We start from the raw sequence: 22,608 nt of genomic DNA, 5'->3' as shown, positions 1-22,608 counted from the left end.
AATAGATGAATATGAGCAAATTATAATGACAGTAAATATTCTTTTTCCTCTTTCTTTATACCACATATTTGCATCCAGTGTACAATATTCTTTTCTAATGGCTGATTATCAGAAAAATCCTTTACTGTGTGTGATAAATTAGTAATACATGGGTTAAACAGATAATATGTGAGTAAAGCTCAGTATTACTCAATAGATTTTATATATTCTTTTTCTGTATACTAATAGAAAATGTTCACATTTTTAGTGTTAAAAGAGAGGTGCTTCCATTGGTAAAATCACTGTGCCAGGATGTGGAATATGAAGTTAGAGCTTGCATGTGTCGGCAGCTGGAACATGTAGCTCGAGGAATAGGGTGAGTGCAATTTGCCTGACTGATCTAAAATGCAAAATATTTCTCTAAAATGTCAGCCTAAAATCTCCTTTTAAAATTGCTGAATTCATGCATACTCAGTTATGAATTTGGAATGTGCAGATGTGTTGTAAATTCTGTTTAGTGTCTTTAAAATGAACTTAATTTCACTTATTCTAAATTTCACTTATACTAGGAGTTGAAAGTTTAAAAAAATAATAGGTATTATGCAGTGGCAAATGACAGCTTTACTGGTAATTTACACCAGCTTAGAACAGTGGGTTTCATAGGGCTAAATACTTTCTTATCAATTAGTGATCTTTCCTGTGTATTTTTCCTTTGATTCTTTCCTCACCAGCTTTTATTTTTAGCATTAATGTATTCACATAGACTGTTCTATCTCTTTTGCTTAATTCCTTCTCAGTGCTTTGGGTGATTTAATCTCATGAGATTGGACATTGAGGGCTTTCAGTATGGAAGCTATTCCAGTGTATCATGTTGAGGATAAATAGGTAGTAGGTAAATGAAAAAATAACTAAACAGACATGACCAAATTTTCAGGTAAATATTGAAGGTATAATGTGACAGCAGTCCAAATACTTATTTTTACTAGTTAGTGTTATTGCCACTAAATGATCTGTTATTTTCTCATAATTTTATTTGAATATTTAATCATTTTCTTGGAAGAGCACTGTTAACATCTCTTGATTTGCTTGTAGATATAATAAACTCTGTAAGATGCAAATCATTTTGATGCTGATTATAAACATTTGAAAGGATTATTGTTTATATTGACTTACAAAAAGGGGCAGGTGTTACTGCTTTAGTCTGATTGGAAGGGATATTTTGAGCATTTTCATTTCAGCATCCCAGAGTTAACTATCAGCAGTATGTTAGCAGGTCAGTGCGTACCAAGGCAAAAAAGGACAAGCAGAATCCTTTTTTTACTACTTTAAACTAAGGCCAAAAGTCAGTGTTTAGACTAGTTGGAAATGGCATTTTTTCTGAGCAGGAGGCTCATCTTTGATTTGTAAAATTTCCAGACACTTCAATCCAACATGGCTAATATTTATTAAATTTTGACTTTGGACCATCATATTGAGCATATTTGATCATAGGAATTTTCTTAGTGATACAGTGAAATAGCTGGAATCCTTTGATTTTTTTTTTTATTGGTCTACATTTTCTCTAATTTATTTTGAGCTAATATGAATGCTTTTTTAATGATGAAGTTCTGCATATAAAGTTTGCATGTTTCCTTGGTTGACAAAGAAGAAAAGTCCTGAGATTGTCTGGAGGTTTTTTATTGAACTTTAATTTCCTTAGAACTTGGTCCGTTTTTTCTTCTTGACTACCCAAAAAATATCTAAATTAGTATTTCAGGGCAGAATTCTGTTTTGCAGTGGCAGTATTGTTTCATTGTAAATTTTCTTTTGACTGCTTGCTTCACGTTGCAGGACAGAACTAACAAAAACTGTGGTGCTTCCTGAGTTGGTGGAGCTGGCAAGAGATGAGGGCAGCAGTGTACGCCTGGCAGCTTTTGAGACCCTGGTGAACCTGCTTGATATGTTTGATGCAGGTAAGATCCCAAGTTAGGCTTCCTAGCCCAATTCTTAGTGCTCTAGTGCATCTTAAAATTTTATTTAAATCCTTTGTGTTCCGATTGCATTATTCAGACATTTCTGATTTTATTTTGTTTATTGCTTTGTCCTTTGTATTTCCATATATTTCATGTCTTGCAGTGCTTTATATGTAGAAAGTTTTAAGGGAGGTGAGCTAGTTGTCCATGAAATCAGTTATCATATTCCAAGTTTCTAATATAATACACCTAAATAGAATGAGTAAAATTACTGCATAAATTATGGGAACATTGTGTTGCTAGTATTTAATTAATTAATGTAGTGCTATCAGTACACCAAATACAAGGTGTTAGCTCAACAAAAATGTACTGTACAGCAACTTGGTGATGAACTACTACAATATATGTATTTAAGCCATATAGAGGTGTGGATAAAGAAAAGAAAAATATAGGATAGCTTTGGAGAGAATACTGTAAATGGATTTTTTAGCAGTGAGTGTTTATATCAGTAACTATGATAGTAGGTTAGTTTTCTAGTTCTTGAGCCTCTGTATTGGTGCTATCAAGTTTGTGCTTCTCTTTGCACCTCTCACTCTTCACTCCTCCTCCCCCACCCCCTGCTGTAACTACTGCTTTGAGATACTGTAAGAAGCTTAGAGAAAGCAATCAGGGTTATTTACAGATTTTTAAGGAATGTTTCCAGAAGTTGGGTTTGCGTCGGTTTTGCTTTCATGACTGAACTAGAAAATGAACACTTCTGAAGGCAGATGACCCGATATTACATCCTAGAGTGTCTCTCCCACAATATCAAAATATTTCTTCAGGCCAATCTAACTTTGTTCAGGCACAATTATTTGCTGAATTTTGCAGTTGATCTGCCATTAAAAGTCATTATCCCTTTAAAACTCAAACATTTTAATACAATGATTTTATTTAAAATAAGTCCAAAGACATAAATTTCTTCAAACATTTGCTCATTTATTTTATAAGGACACAGAGTGTTTGGATTTGGCTTTAATTTCTAAATGATTTAATTTATTTCCTGTGTCCTTAATTATTTTGTTTCTCTGTGAATTTATTGTATACCAAAAGATGTGGAAACACTTCTGAGTAGGTTTAAAAAATTAACGTACAGAATATCCTGATTTTTCTATTTACTGTCACAGTCATGTTCAGTCTTGATCTCCCTGTATTCCTACTATTGTAGGAAATCTTGTTGTAGGAGTACTGCAGTATTCTTTCTCTCTCTATATTCTTAGTGAATGGAGAAGGTAGTCGCTGTTTATTTATTCTCTGCCTCATTCTTTACTGGGGATGCCTTCTCACTAACAACAAACAAAAAATGGACATAACAGGAAAGGTACTAAATTTAGGATCATTCTCTCTACCTCTGGTTTTGAACCTTCAGTGGGTGCCTGCCAGAAGTAATTTTGAGAATGTTAAAAGAAATTTTTATCCATTTATTACAGTAGTTCAGTGTCTGTGCTCTTTTTAAAATGTTGACAAATGGCTATCTCTACAAATTTCTTTTGTTTTTCAGATGATCGGAGTCAAACTGTTCTCCCATTAGTGAAATCGTTCTGTGAAAAATCCTTCAAAACAGATGAATCTATCCTAGTTTCCTTATCTTTCCATTTAGGGAAACTCTGTAATGGATTATATGGTATGATTTAATTTCTTTTTTAAAATCTTAACCATGAGGGAAGATTGGAGAATTTGAACCCCTTGGAATGGGGGGGGGGAAATGAAATGGTAGTTAGTTAGATTTTGGAAATTTCCTCTTAGAGTGACCATCTACATATTGTTTATTATTGGTTTTGTTTTGTTTAGACATGGTCAAAGATGGAAACATGGTGTTTCATCTTTATTGGTTTGACTGGTTTTTTGGGGTGTTCTGGAGCTTGTCATTTGGATGATAGAATTTTTGAAACTAGAAACCTCTGAAAACATTATGATGTTAACTTTGTTCTTTTCCGTGTTTGATCTCCTTTTTAAGGCACAGTGCAGAGCGTGCCCCGTAAAGAATTTCAGGGCAGAAAGGACATGCCATGTGAATTCCCCAGCTGCAGCTGAGGCCAAATCTGTGCCCATTACTTTTATACCCAAAATCTGTGCTTGAATTTTCACTTGAGCACAGCACAACTTTCCTTGATAATTCTGCCCACCATGTATTACCTGTGGAGGAAGAGCACAGAATCATGGCTTTACATTATAATTTCCCCCTAGACTCTTAAAACCTTTGATCTTTCCTACAGCTCTTTAAAATGAACCTTAATGATTATGTTAGAGATGATCAAAGTGACCATTGCTTCACTGCTGATTACTTGAAATGGATGTTCCACAGTGTCAAAATGTTATTTTCAGAGACAGAGAGCTAGGGCAGTCCATCCTGTGTTTATCATGTTTTCCAGTCTTCTTTTCTCTAGGTTGAATGACTAACTCATGATCTTTCTTCACCTCTGAACTCCATCTGACAAGTTCATATTTTTCTCAAAGTGTTACGCCTTAGAGCAGTTGAATGAAGTGAAAGGATTGCTTCCCACATCTTGCCAAATATATAGCTGTTCACATTTTTCAGTATGAAAAATTGCCTTTTTAAAAAAATCTAGCAGCTAGTCTTTCCTGGCCTTGTGCAGGTGATGCAGATCAGGCTAAGCGTGGTACCTTACTGCTATTCTAATGGAATAAGAGTATAAAGTTTTAGGACCATATGTCCAGTTACTGAAGATCATTTTAAACTCTGTCTTTCTGAAGAATAAGCAGTCTCTGCCCTTGGTTGATGCTTTCAGAATGCTGAATAAGCAAAGTCTCTTCTGTAGCATCCAGAATGAAAATACCAAATAGTACCACAACTAGGATAGAACTTACTTTATACCATTGCCTATCTTATCACTAGTACATGGGTAGTTTTCTCCTAGTTGTTTTTCCAAGCAGTTTTGGAGCACTTTTATAGTTTTTAATCTATCATTCCTGTTCCCTTGTTGTGAAAGACATGATCATTATTGCCTCTTTTGTTTCACAGGTCCTGTTATTCCATACTAGATGGAAATTGAATCAGTTTGACAAGTTTTCCTTTTGCCATGTTGGATATTGCTATTTTTTTGGGGGGGATATATGTGTCTGTGTGTACGTTGGTATTTAGTAGTAGATTTCTTTTTTTTTGTTTGTTTCAATTCTTTCAAACATGTGAAAGTAACCTGATTTACATAATTATATGGCTTGTCCATTCCGTCTCCAGCTATTAAATATAAGTACCACTTTAGCCCTTTTCTATTCTGTTATTTAAGATTTCAACAACTAGTACTTTGAGTACTGGAATGAAGCACATCTGACTGCACATTTTGAAAACCTCTTGTCTAAGATCCACTGACCTGTTGTTTCTCTACTTGAAGCTTGAATTTCTGTCAGGGTTATTAATTGTACTCAGCCTTATGATATTAGTGGAATTTGAAAAGAAAAATTCTTAAGAATTTCAGCGTTCTTGATACCAGTCAATGATAGGTCATCCCTGTCCTCTGGAATATAAAATTGAAGCTTTTCTTGGTTATTCTGTTATTACTAATGTACTTGTAGTTTTCAAATTCTTCTTGCTAATTACATTCCAGTTTGTCCTGAGTACTTGTGTGTAGTGATTATACTCTGCTAGATTCAAGGGGGGTAGGAGGAAGAGGAGGGATAAAATCAAGATATTTGATAGATTTTAAAGTGAGATTTGTTTGGGTACATTATTAATAGCATTTGTAATGAGGAAAGTTTGTTGTTTTGTTTGGTTTTTTTTTCTTTTTTTGAGGCATTTTTACTCCTGAACAGCACTTGCGGTTTTTGGAATTTTATAAGAAGCTTTCCACACTGGGTTTACAGCAGGAAAATGGGCATAATGATAATCAACTACATCTGCAAACTCTGGAACAGGAAAAGAAGTATATTTCAGTGAGGAAGAACTGTGCTTACAATTTCCCAGTAAGTAATATTAATTTAAGGTTTAATATTAATTTGTGTTGTACATATAGTTCACTGAATAGGACTACACAAGTGATAGAGGAGTTATTCCCAAGGTTTTCATTCTTAGCTAGATTTTAGCTCTTTCCTGCAAACTTTCAGTTAGTGACCTTGTGCAAAAGAGTTAGCAGGAAATACTACTATTTGCAGAGCCTCAGAAAACTATTGGCAAATTTGGGCTGAGGAAATGGTGTTCTGAGAGTTTAGTGGTCTTATTCTTTCCTGCACATTTTTTCCAAATGCTTAGCACAAAGGATTTGGGAAAAGGTCTGTGAAAGAGAGTCCCCAGTTTCAACCCACTTGAATCTACACTTCCACATTCATTGTGTGTCACATCATTCTAGGGAGTTGGAGATTGAAACTGAATGCTCAGGTTGATGTTTTAGTCATGTTCCTGCCTGAGTACAGAAAGTCTTTTCAATTTTATGTGAGGTCTTTAAATACACCAGTCATATTTCTGTAAATCTACTTTTTATTGTGACATTCTGTATTTGTATTCAATGAAAACGTTTGCACCAAGAGCCAGTAGACAGCTATTTTTTCTTCTGCCTTTTGAAGGCAAACAAAAAGGCAAAAATGTAGGTAGACATCTGTTGGTTTATTTGAGCAAAACCAAGGTATGTACAAACACAATCATAATGAAATTCAGATTCTTGCTTTGCTGCTTGCTGAAACATTCTTTGTTTTTGAAGTATACATTTGCAGTTTTTGCTAGAGTACAGAAACATTAGCAGTATTTATAAATCTGAAGTCTTATATCTCATGGTTTTAGTCTTTATCTTCAAAAAACAGCCTGCAGCATGTCTGGAAGATAAATAAATTCAGTTTAGTTCTCAACTCTAGATTTTGCCTGGTGTTTTAAAAAGGCCAACAAAACCTCCACACTTGCTCTGTAAAATAACAACATGCTGCCTCTCAAGTTCATCTGAAAGCCTCTGCTAGTGTCATGCTTTAGCTGCATAGTTTAAAAAGGACTTTATCCTTCCACAGGCCATGATTGTTTTTGTGGATCCAAAGAACTTCCATTTAGAACTTTATTCTATATTCTTCTGCCTTTGTCATGACCCTGAAGTTCCTGTCAGATATACCATGGCCATTAATTTCTTTGAAGTAAGTCTACAATGGTTCTTTGTTACTGCTCACATGGTTTTATTTTATTTTGTTGTTGTCTTTAAGCTTACATTCAACCAAAATAAAAAGAGATGAGAAAATGTATTGAAATTATTTAGTTTTTCAAGGGAATTCGGTTCCTTCTAATCTCTGTAATAGCCCATATACACAAACATCATTTTATTTAAGTTGTGTGACATTTGTCTACAAGAGATTGCTGCTAGGTCAGATTGTAAGGAGCAATGAAAAAAATATACAAATGCATAGGTATTATTAACTATATGGAGTGAATTCCAGAAATTAAAATGTGTTTCATAACATTCTTGTATTTCAGTCTTTGAGCTTAGCTTTGATCCCATTTTTTTGCTGGGGAAATTGGTAAATTAAGCAGTTTGCTGAAAACCTTAAATGAACAATAAAGGGGAAAATGGCTTTATTTTCACCATTGTAAGAAAGATGTATGGATTTTCAGTTCTCATTGCCTATTGATATCTTGTTCTAATTAATGATAGTCCAGCATAATTGTTGAAATTGTAAAATTAGCATCAATTCTACATAATATTTTGTTTTAGCTGCATCGCACTATTAAGGTACTGCCTGAATATAAGGAAAGTATTTTAGCTCATTTAAAAAAACCTGTAAAATTATACCTTGTTCTAAATGAACATTTAGTTCTTTTTGATTTAATTTTAACAGTTTAACTAGGCAACCACCTGACAGGCAAAAATGAGTAATTTATAGCATTCCCTGCTAGCTGGATTACTTTCCAAAAAATATAAGTCCTTGTAGCCATTTTCTTAAAGCTTCATCTTGATTGGAAGTAAGCTCTTATTTTCACTTGGCTTAAAGGAGCATTAAAAAAAAATCACCTAAATATTTCTTGGGGCAAAAAAAATCTCATTCCTCAAGTTTGTGTTATGCTTGCTATAAAAGCTTTTTAATAGCATGGACTGCTGGTGTTTTTTAAAAATTTGCATGAGACTTATGAATCTCTGAGTCTTATGAGTCACTGTCAAAAACCAAAAGGAGTAAGGAATGGAAACTTCAGGTGGAAGGTTGGGGAAACTTAAAATCCAGCACAGGATAAGAAAATTTTGCATTTCATCTTCTGTAAGTTATACAGCAGGCTGACTCTTAACTCTCGTAATTTACAGCATTTGAATATTCCTCAAGGAAATTTCTAGCCTTGCAGTGCAGCCTAAAAATTTCTTGTTAAATGTGAAATAGAGTTAATTTCAAAAGCAGGTTTCATAGTTAGATAATAGACCTGTTTCTTGTCTCATGGTCTTTATATAAGCTTGTTTTTAATGTGATCCGTGGGAAAGTACACAACTTTAGGAAGCTGATATTAAACACTTTTTTCTGTGTCTCTTCATGCTTGCTGTAAAGTAAGAAAGCAGTGTTGAGCCATAGAACTAAAGAATGTTTCACCTTGCTATCTTTCTGTCATTTTCTAGGTTGCTAAGCTTTTAAATTCTGATGTGTATACAATACATAAAGAACTGGTTACGCTATTACAGGATGAGTCACTGGAGGTAACACACTTTTATTGGAACTTTTTTGCTTGCTACGTTGAGGCAGATAATCTTCATGTTTAATAACTCTTCACTACCATAGTAGAGTAACAATTTGAAATTATTAACAGCTTTTTACTTCTGTTGCACAGACTCTGCATAAAGACGCCAGCCTTCTGTGAATAAAAAGGAGGAACATAGGAAGGTGTTTGAATTTAGTAAACCCACACTAAATTTATTAGCTTTTAAAAATAGTAATTCTAACTAGTTTTAATTGCTATATTATTTATTACCTTGCAAACTCTAAAAAGCTTTGGGTTTGGTACTATATTAAAATAATAGTTGAGAGCATTCAAGGTCTTTTGCTTTGTTTCATTGTTATTGTCCAGTTGAGGAGGAGATTAAGAAGTTGTGTATGGTTAGAAGATCAAAATATTCAGAAAGAGTTTTGGCCCATGGTAACTTGCATAGAACATGAATCAGTTATATTGCAGTTAGCACAGTAAGACTTTTTAGGATGTAAAAAAGATACATGTTCAAGAAAAAAACCCCACCATTTCCTCTGATACTGGTTTCTCTGGTAGCAAGTTAGACTACTCCAGTTAGAAAACTTGTCTGATCACATACATAAAAACTGAGACCTGTAATGCTTATATTACTTACTGCATTAAAATATCAGTCATTAATGCAACTAATCAATGCAATTAATCTCCATTTTCCTTTCAATATGAGAGAGCAGTAACTTGAAAGGTGTCAGCAGGGATATGTTGGTGAGAGTTAAAAATGGAGTTAATTTACAGACCTCTTTCATGCAGCCTTTCTTTAAATAGGTGTTAGATGCCCTAGTAGGTCACCTTCCTGAAATCCTTGAACTAATGACTAATAGAGGAGAAAACAATGGATCAGAAAGCAAGGTGGGTATTCTCATGGGGTTTTTCAAATTTTCTTTTCTAAATGAGGGTAGTAAGAAATTTTAGACAAATTTTGTAGGAAGAGGCTTTCATGTTTAGTTTCTGCTTTGAAGAGATACAAAGTTTCAATTTTTTTTTATTGTTGACATTATAAGCTTTAACATTAAAAAATTTGGAAAGATTAGAGTTAATATGAAAATGAACAGTTTATACATGTTCTTTTTCTAATTAACCACAGTTAAGTGAAAACAAAACTTGGTTTTGTGTTAAGGGATCAATAGCTAATACCTGTTTTAAATTTTTTCATATTGATGTATCAGTTGCTCATGGGTGCCATTTTCAGGCTTCTGCTAGAAGGAAATCTATTTCCTGAAGTGAAGACACTGAATTAAGAGATCTGTACTCAGCTCCCATCTTTTCTAATTTAATTGTATGTGTCTCTGGATGATGGTTTATTCCCTGACTCCTCACCTCTAAGATGGAACAGAAAGGATGCTGGTTTTGAGAATACTTCCTAAATGTCTGATTAATTGAGATATTGCAGTAGTATAAGAACTGAAGATATTAATTCTCTTGTACGTGAAGAAGTTGACAGTGTAATTTAAAAATTTGAATTTGTCAGTTGTTTACAGCTGTAAATATATATAACATATAGCAAATGCAGTGTCAGGTGTGGCAGTTTGTTTTATTTTTCTTAATATTAGAGGGAATTTAGCTTGGCTACTAAAAATTCTTTGCCTTCTACTGAGAAAAGGTGTACAATTCCTACTAAAATTAATTCCTACTAGAACTAATTAGGGGATTGAGAACAATAACTGCAAAGATTAAGAGGATAAAAGAGAATTGGGATTCATTTGGTTTGAGAAAGAGAATGCTGAGGAGAGTTGGTGTAATGGTTTTAATATCTGTAAAAGTGTGTTCCAAAGAGAACGGTGTTTAGTTTTCCTTTGTCAGGAGAAGGGATTAGAGATGAAAGTGTATTTAGCTAGGTACTAAAATACCTTTTGTATTAGTCTTCCCTTCTTCTATTGTTGTGATTTTCTTTTTAAGTATAGTGACAAGACACACAGCTTGAAAATGTAAAATTATTGTTTATCTTTCTGTTTCTAGTTACTCTCTATTCCTGACTTGATTCCTGCATTAACGACAGCAGAACAGAGAGCAGCGACTTCTTTAAAATGGAGAACACACGAGAAGTTACTGCAAAAATATGCTTGTCTCCCTCATATCATATCAAGCGATCAGATCTATTACCGTTTTCTTCACAGGATGTTGACAATCATTTTGACAAATGTGAGCCCACCTGTCACTTTCTCATTTGTTTTGATTTGTTAATGCAAGTTAGACCACTGGATATTTGCTATGTGTAGTTCTTCCTGTGTTATATTAAATTCCTATCCTTTTCATATGGTATATCAAGCCCTGTCATTATTTCTATGAGATTTTTTGCTGAAAACTTGCCCCCATTTGAGGGGCAAAATTTGGATTGACAGTTTTCCTCCTCCCCAAGACTTCTTCATTTCCTTGTGCTCATCATCAGTTTGTTTCTAGTTAAATCAAAACCTTTTCCTCTGAAATATGCCTTGTTTTTCCCAATTCCATACCTTGGTTTGTTCTTTATGAAAGAACTCTGCATTTCTAAAGTAAATTTACATTTAGAGCTACTAGTCTGAAATTTTACTGAGTTAATTGAAGAATAAAACTGTTGTAAAAGAAGATGATGTGAATTTTATTTCTAACATCTGCAATACAGAAGGTGCCTTGCAGACATGGAATATTTTAAGGTGCTTACGAAATAGTTAAATCTACAAACTGGGCAGAAGGAATAAAAAAGCAGGTGTTTCATGAATAGGCCAAACTTCCTAATTCTGTCTTGCATTATGACATCTATTTAAAAATTTATAAAGTTAGTCTACTTTTTAGCTATTTTTTTCTAATTCTCTAGAAGTTTTTAGTCATACTCTTGCAGATAGATTTAACTGTGTTTCCTTTATTTCTTTCAAGAATGTGCTGCCAGTGCAGAAAGCAGCAGCTCGGACTCTGTGCGTTTATTTGCGCTACAATCGCAAACAGGAACAGAGACACGAGGTTATTCAGAAACTGATCGAACGTAAGAGATGATCTTTCCTCCATTACTGGGAAATGAAAGCTAGTTTTGGCTGAAGATCTGTTTACAGTTACATTTATTCAGTGTAATTTCCTTCCATCATCGGAGGGACTATGCTTAGAAAACATTCAGTTGCTCATATTATCACCAGCAAAATGTACTGTGCATATGTGAGGAATAGAGCTGGAGCTTATATAAGTTTATAGAAAGGGCTTGGGGAAGAGGCAGTGCAGAAACTGATAATATGCCAAGACCTTTCCAGCCCTACTTCTTTTAGCCAAAATTACTAAGTTGTTGGTGCAGCAATATAAAAAACAGAGTTCCGCTGTAGAAGTAAAATTCTCTAGAGACTTCAGCATAATAAGTCTCAGAAATTAATTTATTAATCAGTCACCTATATTTGATGTTTTGGTGTATGCTGTGTGTTTTAAAGATAGCTTAGGAGTCTTAACAATCCTCATTAACATTCCTTGATGTTCACACAGTAATTTTGATATTCCTGTGACATGGTTTGAAAGGCATACAGGACTTTGTTAACACTGTAGCTAGTTCCCTTGTTCTTTTGCTTTTTCAAGTGTTCACTGACAGAATTGATTGAATTTAGAATGTTAGTTTTTTACTAAAAGAAAGAATTGAGATAGGCTGAGAATATGTCTTTTGATGCCTGTGATTATCATCTTTTAAGTCAAAGGTCAGCCTGTGAAAAGTTTTCTGTCTGACATTGAAAATTTGACGGATAATATATGCAATATTTTTTTTTTTCAGAACTGGGCCAAGGAAAAAGTTACTGGAACAGACTTCGTTTTTTAGATACTTGTGAATTCATTATGGAACTGTTTTCAAAATCATTCTTCTGTAAATACTTCTTTTTACCTGTGCTTGAACTTACCCATGACCCAGTGGCAAATGTCAGGTATGTAGAATATGTAGCAGTGTACAGGAAAAAAAGCTATAAATAATATATTAAGAAATACTGTTAAAAGTTTTATATTTTGCTTAAATAATGGAACTTGAGTGAAAACATAAAGAGCCTTCAGAATGACCAGTACAAAAGACGCAGGGGAGTGTGGGAATGGTGCTAGAAAATCCCAGAAGCAGGGCAGTAGGTAACTGATAAAGTTAGGTGTGCACATCACTTGGAAAATCCAGAGGTCTCCTTATTTTTTTAGATTTAAAAAGAAACCCAGACAAACCAAAGATGTTTATGGTCTGTATTCATGATCTGTGGAGACTTTTTGAAAACAGTATGTCTGGAATCAACACATAAGTAACAATCACTTCTGAAAAATTAGACCATCTAATTATTTTGTGTCAAATGCTAGCATGTTATACATTGAGAATTAATAATATATATTAAACATCTGCATCAAAAAGTGAATATTTGGGTTGTTTGTTTGTTTGTTTGTTTTTGCAGAATGAAGCTATGCTATTTATTGCCAAAAGTCAAATCTACTCTGAAGATTCCCACTGATAAACATTTACTTCAGCAGCTGGAATTATGTATAAGGAAACTTCTGTGTCAAGAGAAAGACAAAGATGTCTTGACTATTGTGAAAAGAGTAAGCATTTTTCTTTTTAAGCAGTGTTTAATCTTGGGTTTATCACTGAAAGCTAAGATGACTAAAGTTATGCTTTCTGTGGATTTTCGCAATGTAAGAACAGGAGATAAAAAATTCCATTCTCTATTATGTAATTTTGAACAATTAAAAGATGATGTAGTATAGTATGTTCTGTGAATTTCAGGAGTGTTAATGTTTCCTTGGTTACTTAGATTGCAGTTATTTTGTAGTGATTAAAATTCAGGATTTTGGCTCAATGACCATTTATTAAATAAAAATACTAGAGAAAGATTGAACGTTGATTCTAGTAGAACTCATCAGGTTTGTGAGACAGAGATATCTTGTTAGACTAGATATTTTTCAATATACAGACAAAGCATTTGCAGGATTTTGAAATGCTACAAATGTCTTTTTAATGCGAATATTTTAAAAAGTGCATCTTTCAAAATGTCCATGCTTAGTCTCAAATTTAGAAACCATGAAGTGAAATAGCTCAAGTAGGTGGCTTCCTTACAGGACCAGTCTGCAGGAGAGAGACTGGGTGAGCACCTGTGTGGAACCTTCTGAGTTAGACACAGGTTCCTGAGTTGCTTTTTTCAGTCCTGGTTCCTATGCCTGTGCTATAGCTGTTCTTGCTGTGGTGCTTCCTTGAGTGTATTTTGACTTCCATACAGATATTCTGTGAATCTATTCATTGTGAGTCTCAGCAGGGCTCTGAGAATACTCTCTGATGCTTTTAAACTGCATTTGTGCCATAAAAATAAAAGCATAGGCTTTAAATATGTAGGAAGAAAAGGCAATTCTTTACTTCATGGTATGACACTCTGTAGAGTAATAATAAATAATGGTTTCATTTCCTTTGTAGACAGTGTTAGAATTGGACAGAATGGAGATCTCTGTAGATGCTGTAAGTACTTATTAACTTTAATACTTACCAGCTACTCTTAGTTTCCATTTTTGTGTAGTGACTTTTTGTTTTTATTGATTTCATTTTGAAGTTTCAGAAAAGATTTTACGAAAATGATTTATTGGATCAAGAAAAAGAAAGGCAAGAACATCTCATTTTGGAAATGGTATATTTTATCAGTACACTGTAATTATTTTAAAATAGTTTCTAGCTCCATATTAAGGAGGCAGTAATTTTAAGGTGTAGGGGAAATTTGTATTTTGGAGAGGCTCAATAGGTTCATTATCTCTCTGTGGTTTCATTTTATACTTAATAATAGGGTTAAGTCCTTCAAAGTAACATGTAACATTTTTTTTTTCTTTACTACCTAAATTTTGCTGTATCAATTAGAAAGGCACACTTGAGTTTCTTGAGAAATACCATGCATATCATGATAAACTGACCAGTGAAACACCTCAGAGTTCACATACAGCTTCCCTAGGCAAAGAAATTAATCTCGTAACTTTTTTTGTCCCAAGGAAGCCAAAGAATGCTCTGTGTTACAGGCTTTCCAATTAGCCAGGAAAGAGAGAAAAGCAAAAGGTGCAGTAGGCACTTCAGCACACAGCTTATATCTTCATCTCATCTCCACAAAGCCTAAATTGGACCACTGCAGTCCTCCTGTCTCTGCCTCCCCTCCAGCCTGAGGTGGGAGAAGCTGAGCAGCTGACAGGATTCAGAAGATCCTAAAATTGTTAGTATGGTTCCTGTGACTTGTAGTAAATAAACTTCTTTGTAGTGAACCAGAAGAGATTCAGGAGTGTCCCAAAGATGTCCTTGTTTCCTCCTTTGTGGTCCACTTTGATGTCAATGGGTATTGCAGGTCAGTATGAGCAAATATACCTGAGCCACAGATTTCCAGCCACTTCAGTGTCCTGAGCCAGCTGGATTCTCAGACCTGCACACACACACTCAACTCAAAGTCTTGAACTTGGCTCAGGCAGTCTGCAGGTAGATACAGTTAATGCTGAAAGTGTTTGCCTGGTGCAAAAGAGCCTCCTGTGCTACTGTGTGTTGTATGATATCAATTTTTGCCCTGTTTCTACAGCTGCAGTTTAGAAAAGCACCTGAATTTTTATGGTATAGGCCACTAATATGTGCAGCCCTTCTGTATCACAAAGGCCTCATTAGCACTGTCTGTGATGCTTTTGGGGAACCTGAGAGGGACACAGGGAACTGGGACATGTTGCAGTCCCAAACTTATGAAGAGCCATGCAACCCACTTAAAAAAGATTTTAGTACTGAATATGTTAGTAAGTTTCCTTCATTTTAGTAGCTGATTTTGTAGGAACTATTTTCCAGCAACCCTGACCTGAAATAATTACCTCTTTCTTTTCTTGACTGGGTAGTAATTAGAATGACATGAAAAATATAGATTAGAGCAGTTATGGTTCACTTAACTTTTATTGTGAAAATGGTATAGAATATTAGCTAATATTGTATAGTTTTTTGAAGCTGGTGTGATATCTACTCATCAAATGGAATATATTTTTAGGCTGAGTAGTATTACAGAAGGGCAAATAAATTCCATGAACGTGAACAATTTTACATAGTTGATTTTGTCATAAAGATTTATCAACTGTAGATGTTAATTTTAGATCTTTATAAAGTTTGAATATATGTGACACAGCTTAAAATCTAAGAAAAACATTTTCATTGAATTGTATGAAATAAAAGTGTTGCCTGTTCTGTTTTCAGGGTGTCTGTGTTACAGAAAATTTTTACATTGCCAGCTGCCAATGTCTGTATCTTTTTGAATATAAAAAATGCCAAAAGCCAAGCATAATTTTAATTATAAGTTCTAGATGTGAGCTTTCTTCAGATTGTGGTTCTAAAATGAGATATGTACCCTGATTTCTTTCTGTATTACTTAATTGGTTCTCTGGACATTCATGAGGAATTGTAGAGCAGGAAAGTAGAAATGAACTGTTACTTGGAAACACATTTATTTACTTTCATCTGGGTAATATCTAAGAAAATTATTCATTCTTTTAGGAACACTTAGAAAAAGAGAAGCAGAAAAATGAAGGAAGATCTACAAATATTAATGATAAAATGTTTGAAAAGAAACGTAAGTTTCTTTATTTGTGTACATGTTTATGCATGCTTTACTCTTCTACAAAGGTAGTAGAGAAAGGAGCAGGAAAGAGACACTTATATACAATAAACAGATTTAGAAATTGGATATAAAAATTGTTTCTATGTATTAATGACTTTGTTTATGAAAAAAGGCCTCATATTATGTATAATAGATAATAACACATATATTTATTTTGGCTTTATTAATAAAATACATTACAGTTTTAGTTCTCTGTTATTTTTCATTTTGGGATATAGTGTAAGTACTTGTCTGTGGTATTTCTGAAGTGCTAGTAGCACTGGATTAGATAGTATTACTCTTTGCTCCAGGACTGATATGTCTGCTCTTTTATAAAAATTCAAGTTTTAAGAGGGAAGGGATTTTACTGGACTGTTTTTTGGTTTTTTTGTAGGTAGAGACAGTAAAACATCATCAGTGTTGGCAAAAAGTATCAATCTCTCTATTTCTGGAAGCTCTTCTGGTACATCAGCAGGTAAGAAGAGTTCAAAAACTCACTGAAACACTTTGATTTCACATCATCAGATTAAACCCCAGTAAAACTGCTGCTGACATCTTTGGACCCAAGTTACACCTACTGCACAGAGGAAAAGATAGAACTGAATGTATTTTCTATGGTTTTTAGTTTTGTTTCACTCTGTAATATATAAATAGTCACCTAAGATTTATTTTTTTAAATTGAAGTATTTAAATAATCTTGTTCCTTCATTTACCATAGATTGACAGAAAAATATATTTTAAAGTGTTCTTAATTATTGAGAAAATGTAATATTCATATTAAAAAATGTTCTTTATAATTTTAGGCAAAGAAGAAAAAAAATCCAAGCTGGTTCGAAGCCAATCTTTCAGTACTCAAGTACTGCATCCAAAATACAGCAACATAGACAAGTGCCCTAAGTATCTTTATAATCTTCATTGCTTACCTCCTAGGCAAATGTTTGCTAATAGTCAGCTCTTATGAAGTGAATGCTCATGGATCTCTGAAAGCTGTGATGTGCTCACTGAGTTGTGACTTATGTTTTCAGCTTTCTGTTTAATTGATTAACTGAAGAAGAAACATCTAAGGCATGCTGAGGCCTAGAAATGGTTATGAATTCCTTTTAAGTTAATAAATGTCTCCTTTTATCATATATTAAAAGTAATTTTCCATATGAATTGCTAAATCTAATTTCATACATTTCTTAAAGACATTTCAGCACAACTTTCTCATTTAATTTCTTCATATAAACTCAGAAATAACCTCCAATACTATTAAACTGCAGGATGATATAATTGAGAGGAACACTTTTGGAAATAACCAATTTGGTTTTGTTTTGCTTTGTTTTTTAAAGTAAAAGTTCTGCTACAGGATATACATCTTCAGTACCAGGGATGGGAAAGAGTTGTATGTTATCCTTCAGTGGTAAGTAGGTTACTAGAATGTGTTTTACTTCAGTTTTTTTGCCAATAGGGCCCATTAGGCAGGCATACTCTAAGATATCATTCTCCTAAAGAAAGCAGAATAATAGGTATCCAATTTATATGGGCATTTAAGTGCTAGTCTAGTAAGTGTATTTTTCAGATTTTTTTTCTCCTACACATTTGTTTTTATTTACATTTAAAAATAGTAAAAATAAACTGAGTTTTCCATGTCCTGGTTGGAATTTCAGGTATCATAAAAAGGTTGAGTTTGGAGTTTTTCCCCACCTATTTTACATGAGGAGAATGAATATTATGTAAAAATTCTACTGAATTAAGAGAGAGAAACTACTGTTTGGAGTTCTGTACACTAAATTTTAAAGAGTTTGGATGATTAAAGATAAGATTGAGATGAATGGCTTCCTAGAGAAACCTGTCTTTCAATTCACTACCATTAGCCACTAGGCAATTAAATTACATTAAAGAGCTAAATTTTAAGCAGCTAAAATTTGGCCTAAGAAATCACACTCCTTACATACATTAAATATATGAATATTTTCTTTGAAAATGTGTATTCCAGTTATTTAGTGGGACTGTTTAATAAAAATACTTGCAGAAATATTAAGTAGAAACCATTCCATTAAAATTTGGGATTAGTGCCATAGGAAATAAGCCACTATTGTCACGGGACAAACAGTTTATTCTGTTTACTTTCTGTGTGGTGTTTTCAAAAAAGTTCTTTGTCTAAGCTGCCCCTGTGTATTTCAGATGACTCCTTCAGGGCTCACGCTGCTGGCAATAGTGGGAGTGCTGCCTTCCCTTCCAGCTCTTCTCGCAACTTATTCAACTCAGCTGACCAGAAGAGCAATGGCAATAAGGAGAGTCAGACCCGAAGGATGAGCATGTAAGTTGTTGACAAGATGTTAATCTGAGCCTAGGGGTAACATTTTCAAAGGTAACTCAAAAGAGCCATGTAAAAAAAAATTAGGCCTGTATTTATTATACTTTTTTCTGCACACGGATTTTGAAATACTAAAATAGCAGGGTAGAAATGTGATGTATGTAATTGTAACTGTTTCTAAGATGGCATTACCTTCTAATTAGTCTTCCACATTGTTTCTCCTGCACATATTTGCATTTACTGGTATATAATTGAGAGGGTGGAATGGGAAAAAGTGAAGGTTAGTGCCTTTGATGTGTAATAACTACAGTCACAGTGATTTGGCTGCCTGTAGTTGGAGAAACAGAAGTATTTTTAGACTACTTAGTTTCTGATTTTCCTTCATTTTGTGGACTTATATATGTTCTATCATTATGTAACAATTCCATTATGAATCTTGAGCCTTACAATGAACTGGTGCTGGTATTTGTTATTAATGCTGACTCCTTTGCCTTACCATTTACAAAAAACCAAAAAATCAATGCTAGGCATCTCCCTCAGGCTGCTTTCCTTTAAACATCAGCCAGTGCTGTTCAGCATTTTGCAAGAACAAAATCAAAGATGTATTTTTTGCTCCTGTGCTAAAACTGTAAATCATAGAAAATCACTGTGACACATACTCACCCAGATCCCTGTAGACTCTAGCAGCAAATTCCCTGCAGATTCCTTTTACACTCTAACTAAATTACTGTCATTGGACTAGCTGCAATTTTGTGGGCTCAAACTGAGACTTTTCTTTGCTAGCAGAGATTTGCATTCTAAGTCAAGGCAGAATGCCTTGGAAGGAGCCAGCTACAGAAAGAAAGGGAGTCTGGGAAAGCAGACTTCAATGTATAATGAAACTACAGCTGGAAGCTAAGATAGGAAAGAGGAAACATTTTATACTGGTTTGCTAGGTAGAGAGAGGAAACAATAGTGATGATCTGTTTTGGTGAATTAAATATCTGGATGAACACATTTTTCCACTTCTGTATTTTCAGTTTCCTTTAAAAAATAAACCAAAATATCTTGCCAGCTTTAGTCAGGATTTTAAGTTAATAAAATTACTAAATTGCAATATAAAGCACTAAAAACTTTAACAAACAAAATAAGAAATTCTCAGGACAATATTCATTTAGCTCCTTGTGTACATGATTTTTTTTTCTGCTGGAATTTTACCGTCTTCACTCTACAAGATAAACTGTTTTCTGGAATGAACTCAAGCTTGCACAGTGACCTGTAGTTTTTAAAACTGCTTTTATTTTGTAGAGAAGGTTGGAAGGTAAGTTGTGAATGCAGATGGCCTCTGTTAAGTAAGTGGCTTCACAGGAAGAGTACTTAAAGGTGCTAAATCACTTTGCCCTCTGTCCCTGTCTTTGCCAGCATCTAATGGCTTCTCTGAGTACCACCCTCAGCACTTCAGACTTTCTGTAGGTGATCATTAGGGGGTCACTTATTTCAAAGTGCACCATTTCAAAGTCAGCAGTTAGATTAGTAGACATGCTGACATTTTCAGTTATCTCTAAAGTAAATGGGGCATTTATCTTGAGAACATAAAATTTAATGGAGTGCTACATAGTTTAAAAAATTAGGTGTGCTCAAAACCTCATTTTCTTTCACCCTAATCACTGAAGTCCTCCTTTCCTCACTTTAAAAAACAGAAAATTAGTTCAAATGTTGTCAATATTTTTAGCAATCTGTAGAAATTCCAATTACTTGCTGTGCCACAAGGATTTGGGGAAAATTAATAGATTAATATTCACGAAGCTGTGAGGTGCAAAGGTTAGTTAGACATATTTTTTTATCACATAAAACATTTCCAAATTTCAAAGGTTTTTTTATCTTTCATTTAAAATAAAACTGATATCTTTTGTTTAAATACAAAGGGATGGGAAAAGGCTCACACAGAGCAGTTTGCACTTTTGTCTTCAGGCAGGAGAGTGGGATGTAAGAAACACAGCTTCAAGTCTCTGTGTACCATTCCCAAACGAATACCCTAAGAGCAGAGTATTTGAAAGTAGGTATCTGATCAAACACAGTGATCTGGGTGCTTTGTCTGGTTCAGAAAGTCCCTGAACTGCATGGGGTCAGAAGCTAAAGAGGATGTATCGGGGGAAAAAAACATTTTTGGGAAAAGAAGAGGAAGCTTAGGATGTCCTACATTTAGTTCTGAATAAGTTTTAGTATTCTGTGTTCTTATGGGAAAAGACATCTCTCAAGCTGATCTAATGTCTGCTGTGCTGTAGATTCAACTTCTCTTTTGTAAACTGACCCAATACTTAACTGTTTTCATAAGAAAATGAAGCAGCTCTATGAGGATATATTAAGAGATACAGATACATGAATGTCTGGTGGTAAATACATTCAATCACACACATGTTTAGCTGTACTTTTTTATCTTTTACTCAGGAAATCAGGCCTGGTGCTAAATATATGCACACTTAAATTAAAAATAAACAACAACAAAACAGCAAAAAGATCAGTTTCAAGGAAGCATTATTTTCTAAGTTTGATGATGGAAAAATATGATATCCAAATATATAAGCAGCTGACAGAAATGACTCTGTGAGAAGAATTTGACAATTGTACAGTGAGAGGTACAATTGAATAGATGCTCATAAATGAGCACCACCTTTAGTGGACTGACTCAGGCAGAAAACTCACTAAGGTGAGAAAACAATAATTGAGTGTTTGTTCAGAATGTATCATCATGCAGATTCATGTATATGCTGGTTAAAATTTGCACTGATCATCTCAATTCTGGCAAGACCTAATTTTTAGTTTCCTGGCTCTGCAGCTTGAGTAGGGTAACTTCTAAAATGTTTCTTTTTCTAAGTAAATATGTGGGCAGTAACACAATAATTAAAGTATAAACAGATAAAATTAATGATTCTTGGTTTGAAGTGGTATATGTTTGGATTAAATATTGTTTAATGGCTTAAGCCTAATATTTCCCATAAAATTGCTCTACAGAATATTGGCAAGTATTCACTTTTGACAATATAGTGCAGTTTGCAGGGATGAAGAATTTCTGATTCAATATATGATAGTGCTCTAGGAAACTTTCAAAACTCAGAGTTACTTTGGTGGAGAACTGAAGTATTTTCTTACCACACTCATGCATTCAAACATTCAGTTTGAACTAGTTCTCAATTATGTGCCAATTAAAGTTTTATCTCTTTTTGAAAATAACACAGCTGCAAGAAAAAAAAAAAAAAGTAAATCATGATCCAGTGCTCACAAGCAGGTGACAAGGAAGTATTGTTTTAGTGTAGGGGTCAGTTGCTAGGTCTTAGGTAATACTTAGGCCATAGAAAATGCCAGAATTATGCTAAAGCAGCACCCATATAACTTAATGAGGGAATCACAAAGACAAGACTACCTGCTTAAAGTACCTGATGGACAGGAAAGAATCAGAAAAAGCCCTGGTTGAGTACTTTGTCCCACAAGAGATCTTGCTTAATATGCAGAGCAGAGAAGTTTTTCTGACTTTCTGTTGAAGAGTTGCCAGTTAGATCATGAATCATCCTAGCGCAGACATTGACGTAAATCATGAACACTGTGTTCTATCAAGCAGTGTGATCTTCTGTCATTAGGCCATGGAGCTTTATTATATTCTTTTGAATGTTTTCAGTTTTATGAGATTGTTAGATATAAGATGTTTTGCTTGAGTTTATATTGCTGTAAAATGACTGAAAAGGTTCAACATGCAATTATTTAAAACTATTTAGAAACTTTATAGATTTGTCAATGAATAGATCCACTTCATATATATATATATATAGCATTTAAGTATTTTGCATCTTGCCTATAGACATACAAATATTGGCTGATAATTTCACTTTTAATCAAAACTTTCTTTAAGGATGTGTGGTACAGGTTTTCCATCTTTTAAAAAGAGGGAGTAGATTTATTGTTGCATAAAAATATTTTTCTAAGTTATTATTATAAAATTCTAATTTATTATTAGTAAGTTAATTTTTAATGCAACAATAAATCTAAATAAATATCAGTATTTTATAAGATGCCCACAACTGACCTATAAGACATCCAGTTTGATGCATGTACCAGTTATATGTTTAAGATAAGTATCTTAAACTAATGTCTTTCATCTAG

General features: G+C 33.9%; 1 protein-coding gene across 4 annotated transcripts in view; it reads left to right on the top strand.

Annotated features, from left to right (window-relative positions):
- Positions 1-22,608, top strand: part of PPP4R4 (protein phosphatase 4 regulatory subunit 4) — a 64,609-nt gene that overhangs the window by 33,862 nt on the left and 8,139 nt on the right. For all 4 annotated transcript variants that reach the window (XM_014264511.3, XM_026791150.2, XM_074542422.1 and 1 more), the window contains 17 exons: positions 248-355; positions 1,810-1,931; positions 3,472-3,594; positions 5,722-5,891; positions 6,921-7,040; positions 8,498-8,575; positions 9,385-9,468; positions 10,576-10,758; positions 11,470-11,575; positions 12,338-12,485; positions 12,987-13,131; positions 13,997-14,038; positions 16,073-16,148; positions 16,570-16,650; positions 16,979-17,072; positions 17,507-17,577; positions 18,342-18,477. In XM_014264511.3, coding sequence (XP_014119986.2) covers positions 248-355; positions 1,810-1,931; positions 3,472-3,594; positions 5,722-5,891; positions 6,921-7,040; positions 8,498-8,575; positions 9,385-9,468; positions 10,576-10,758; positions 11,470-11,575; positions 12,338-12,485; positions 12,987-13,131; positions 13,997-14,038; positions 16,073-16,148; positions 16,570-16,650; positions 16,979-17,072; positions 17,507-17,577; positions 18,342-18,477 — 1,887 coding nt within the window. The remainder of the gene's footprint in view (positions 1-247; positions 356-1,809; positions 1,932-3,471; positions 3,595-5,721; positions 5,892-6,920; positions 7,041-8,497; positions 8,576-9,384; positions 9,469-10,575; positions 10,759-11,469; positions 11,576-12,337; positions 12,486-12,986; positions 13,132-13,996; positions 14,039-16,072; positions 16,149-16,569; positions 16,651-16,978; positions 17,073-17,506; positions 17,578-18,341; positions 18,478-22,608) is intronic.

The sequence above is a fragment of the Zonotrichia albicollis genome, chromosome 6 (genome assembly GCF_047830755.1).
Source record: "Zonotrichia albicollis isolate bZonAlb1 chromosome 6, bZonAlb1.hap1, whole genome shotgun sequence".
Taxonomy (NCBI): Eukaryota; Metazoa; Chordata; class Aves; order Passeriformes; family Passerellidae; genus Zonotrichia; species Zonotrichia albicollis.
The sequence above is the reverse complement of the archived record's forward strand: the minus strand, read 5'-3'. Positions and strand labels throughout refer to the sequence as shown.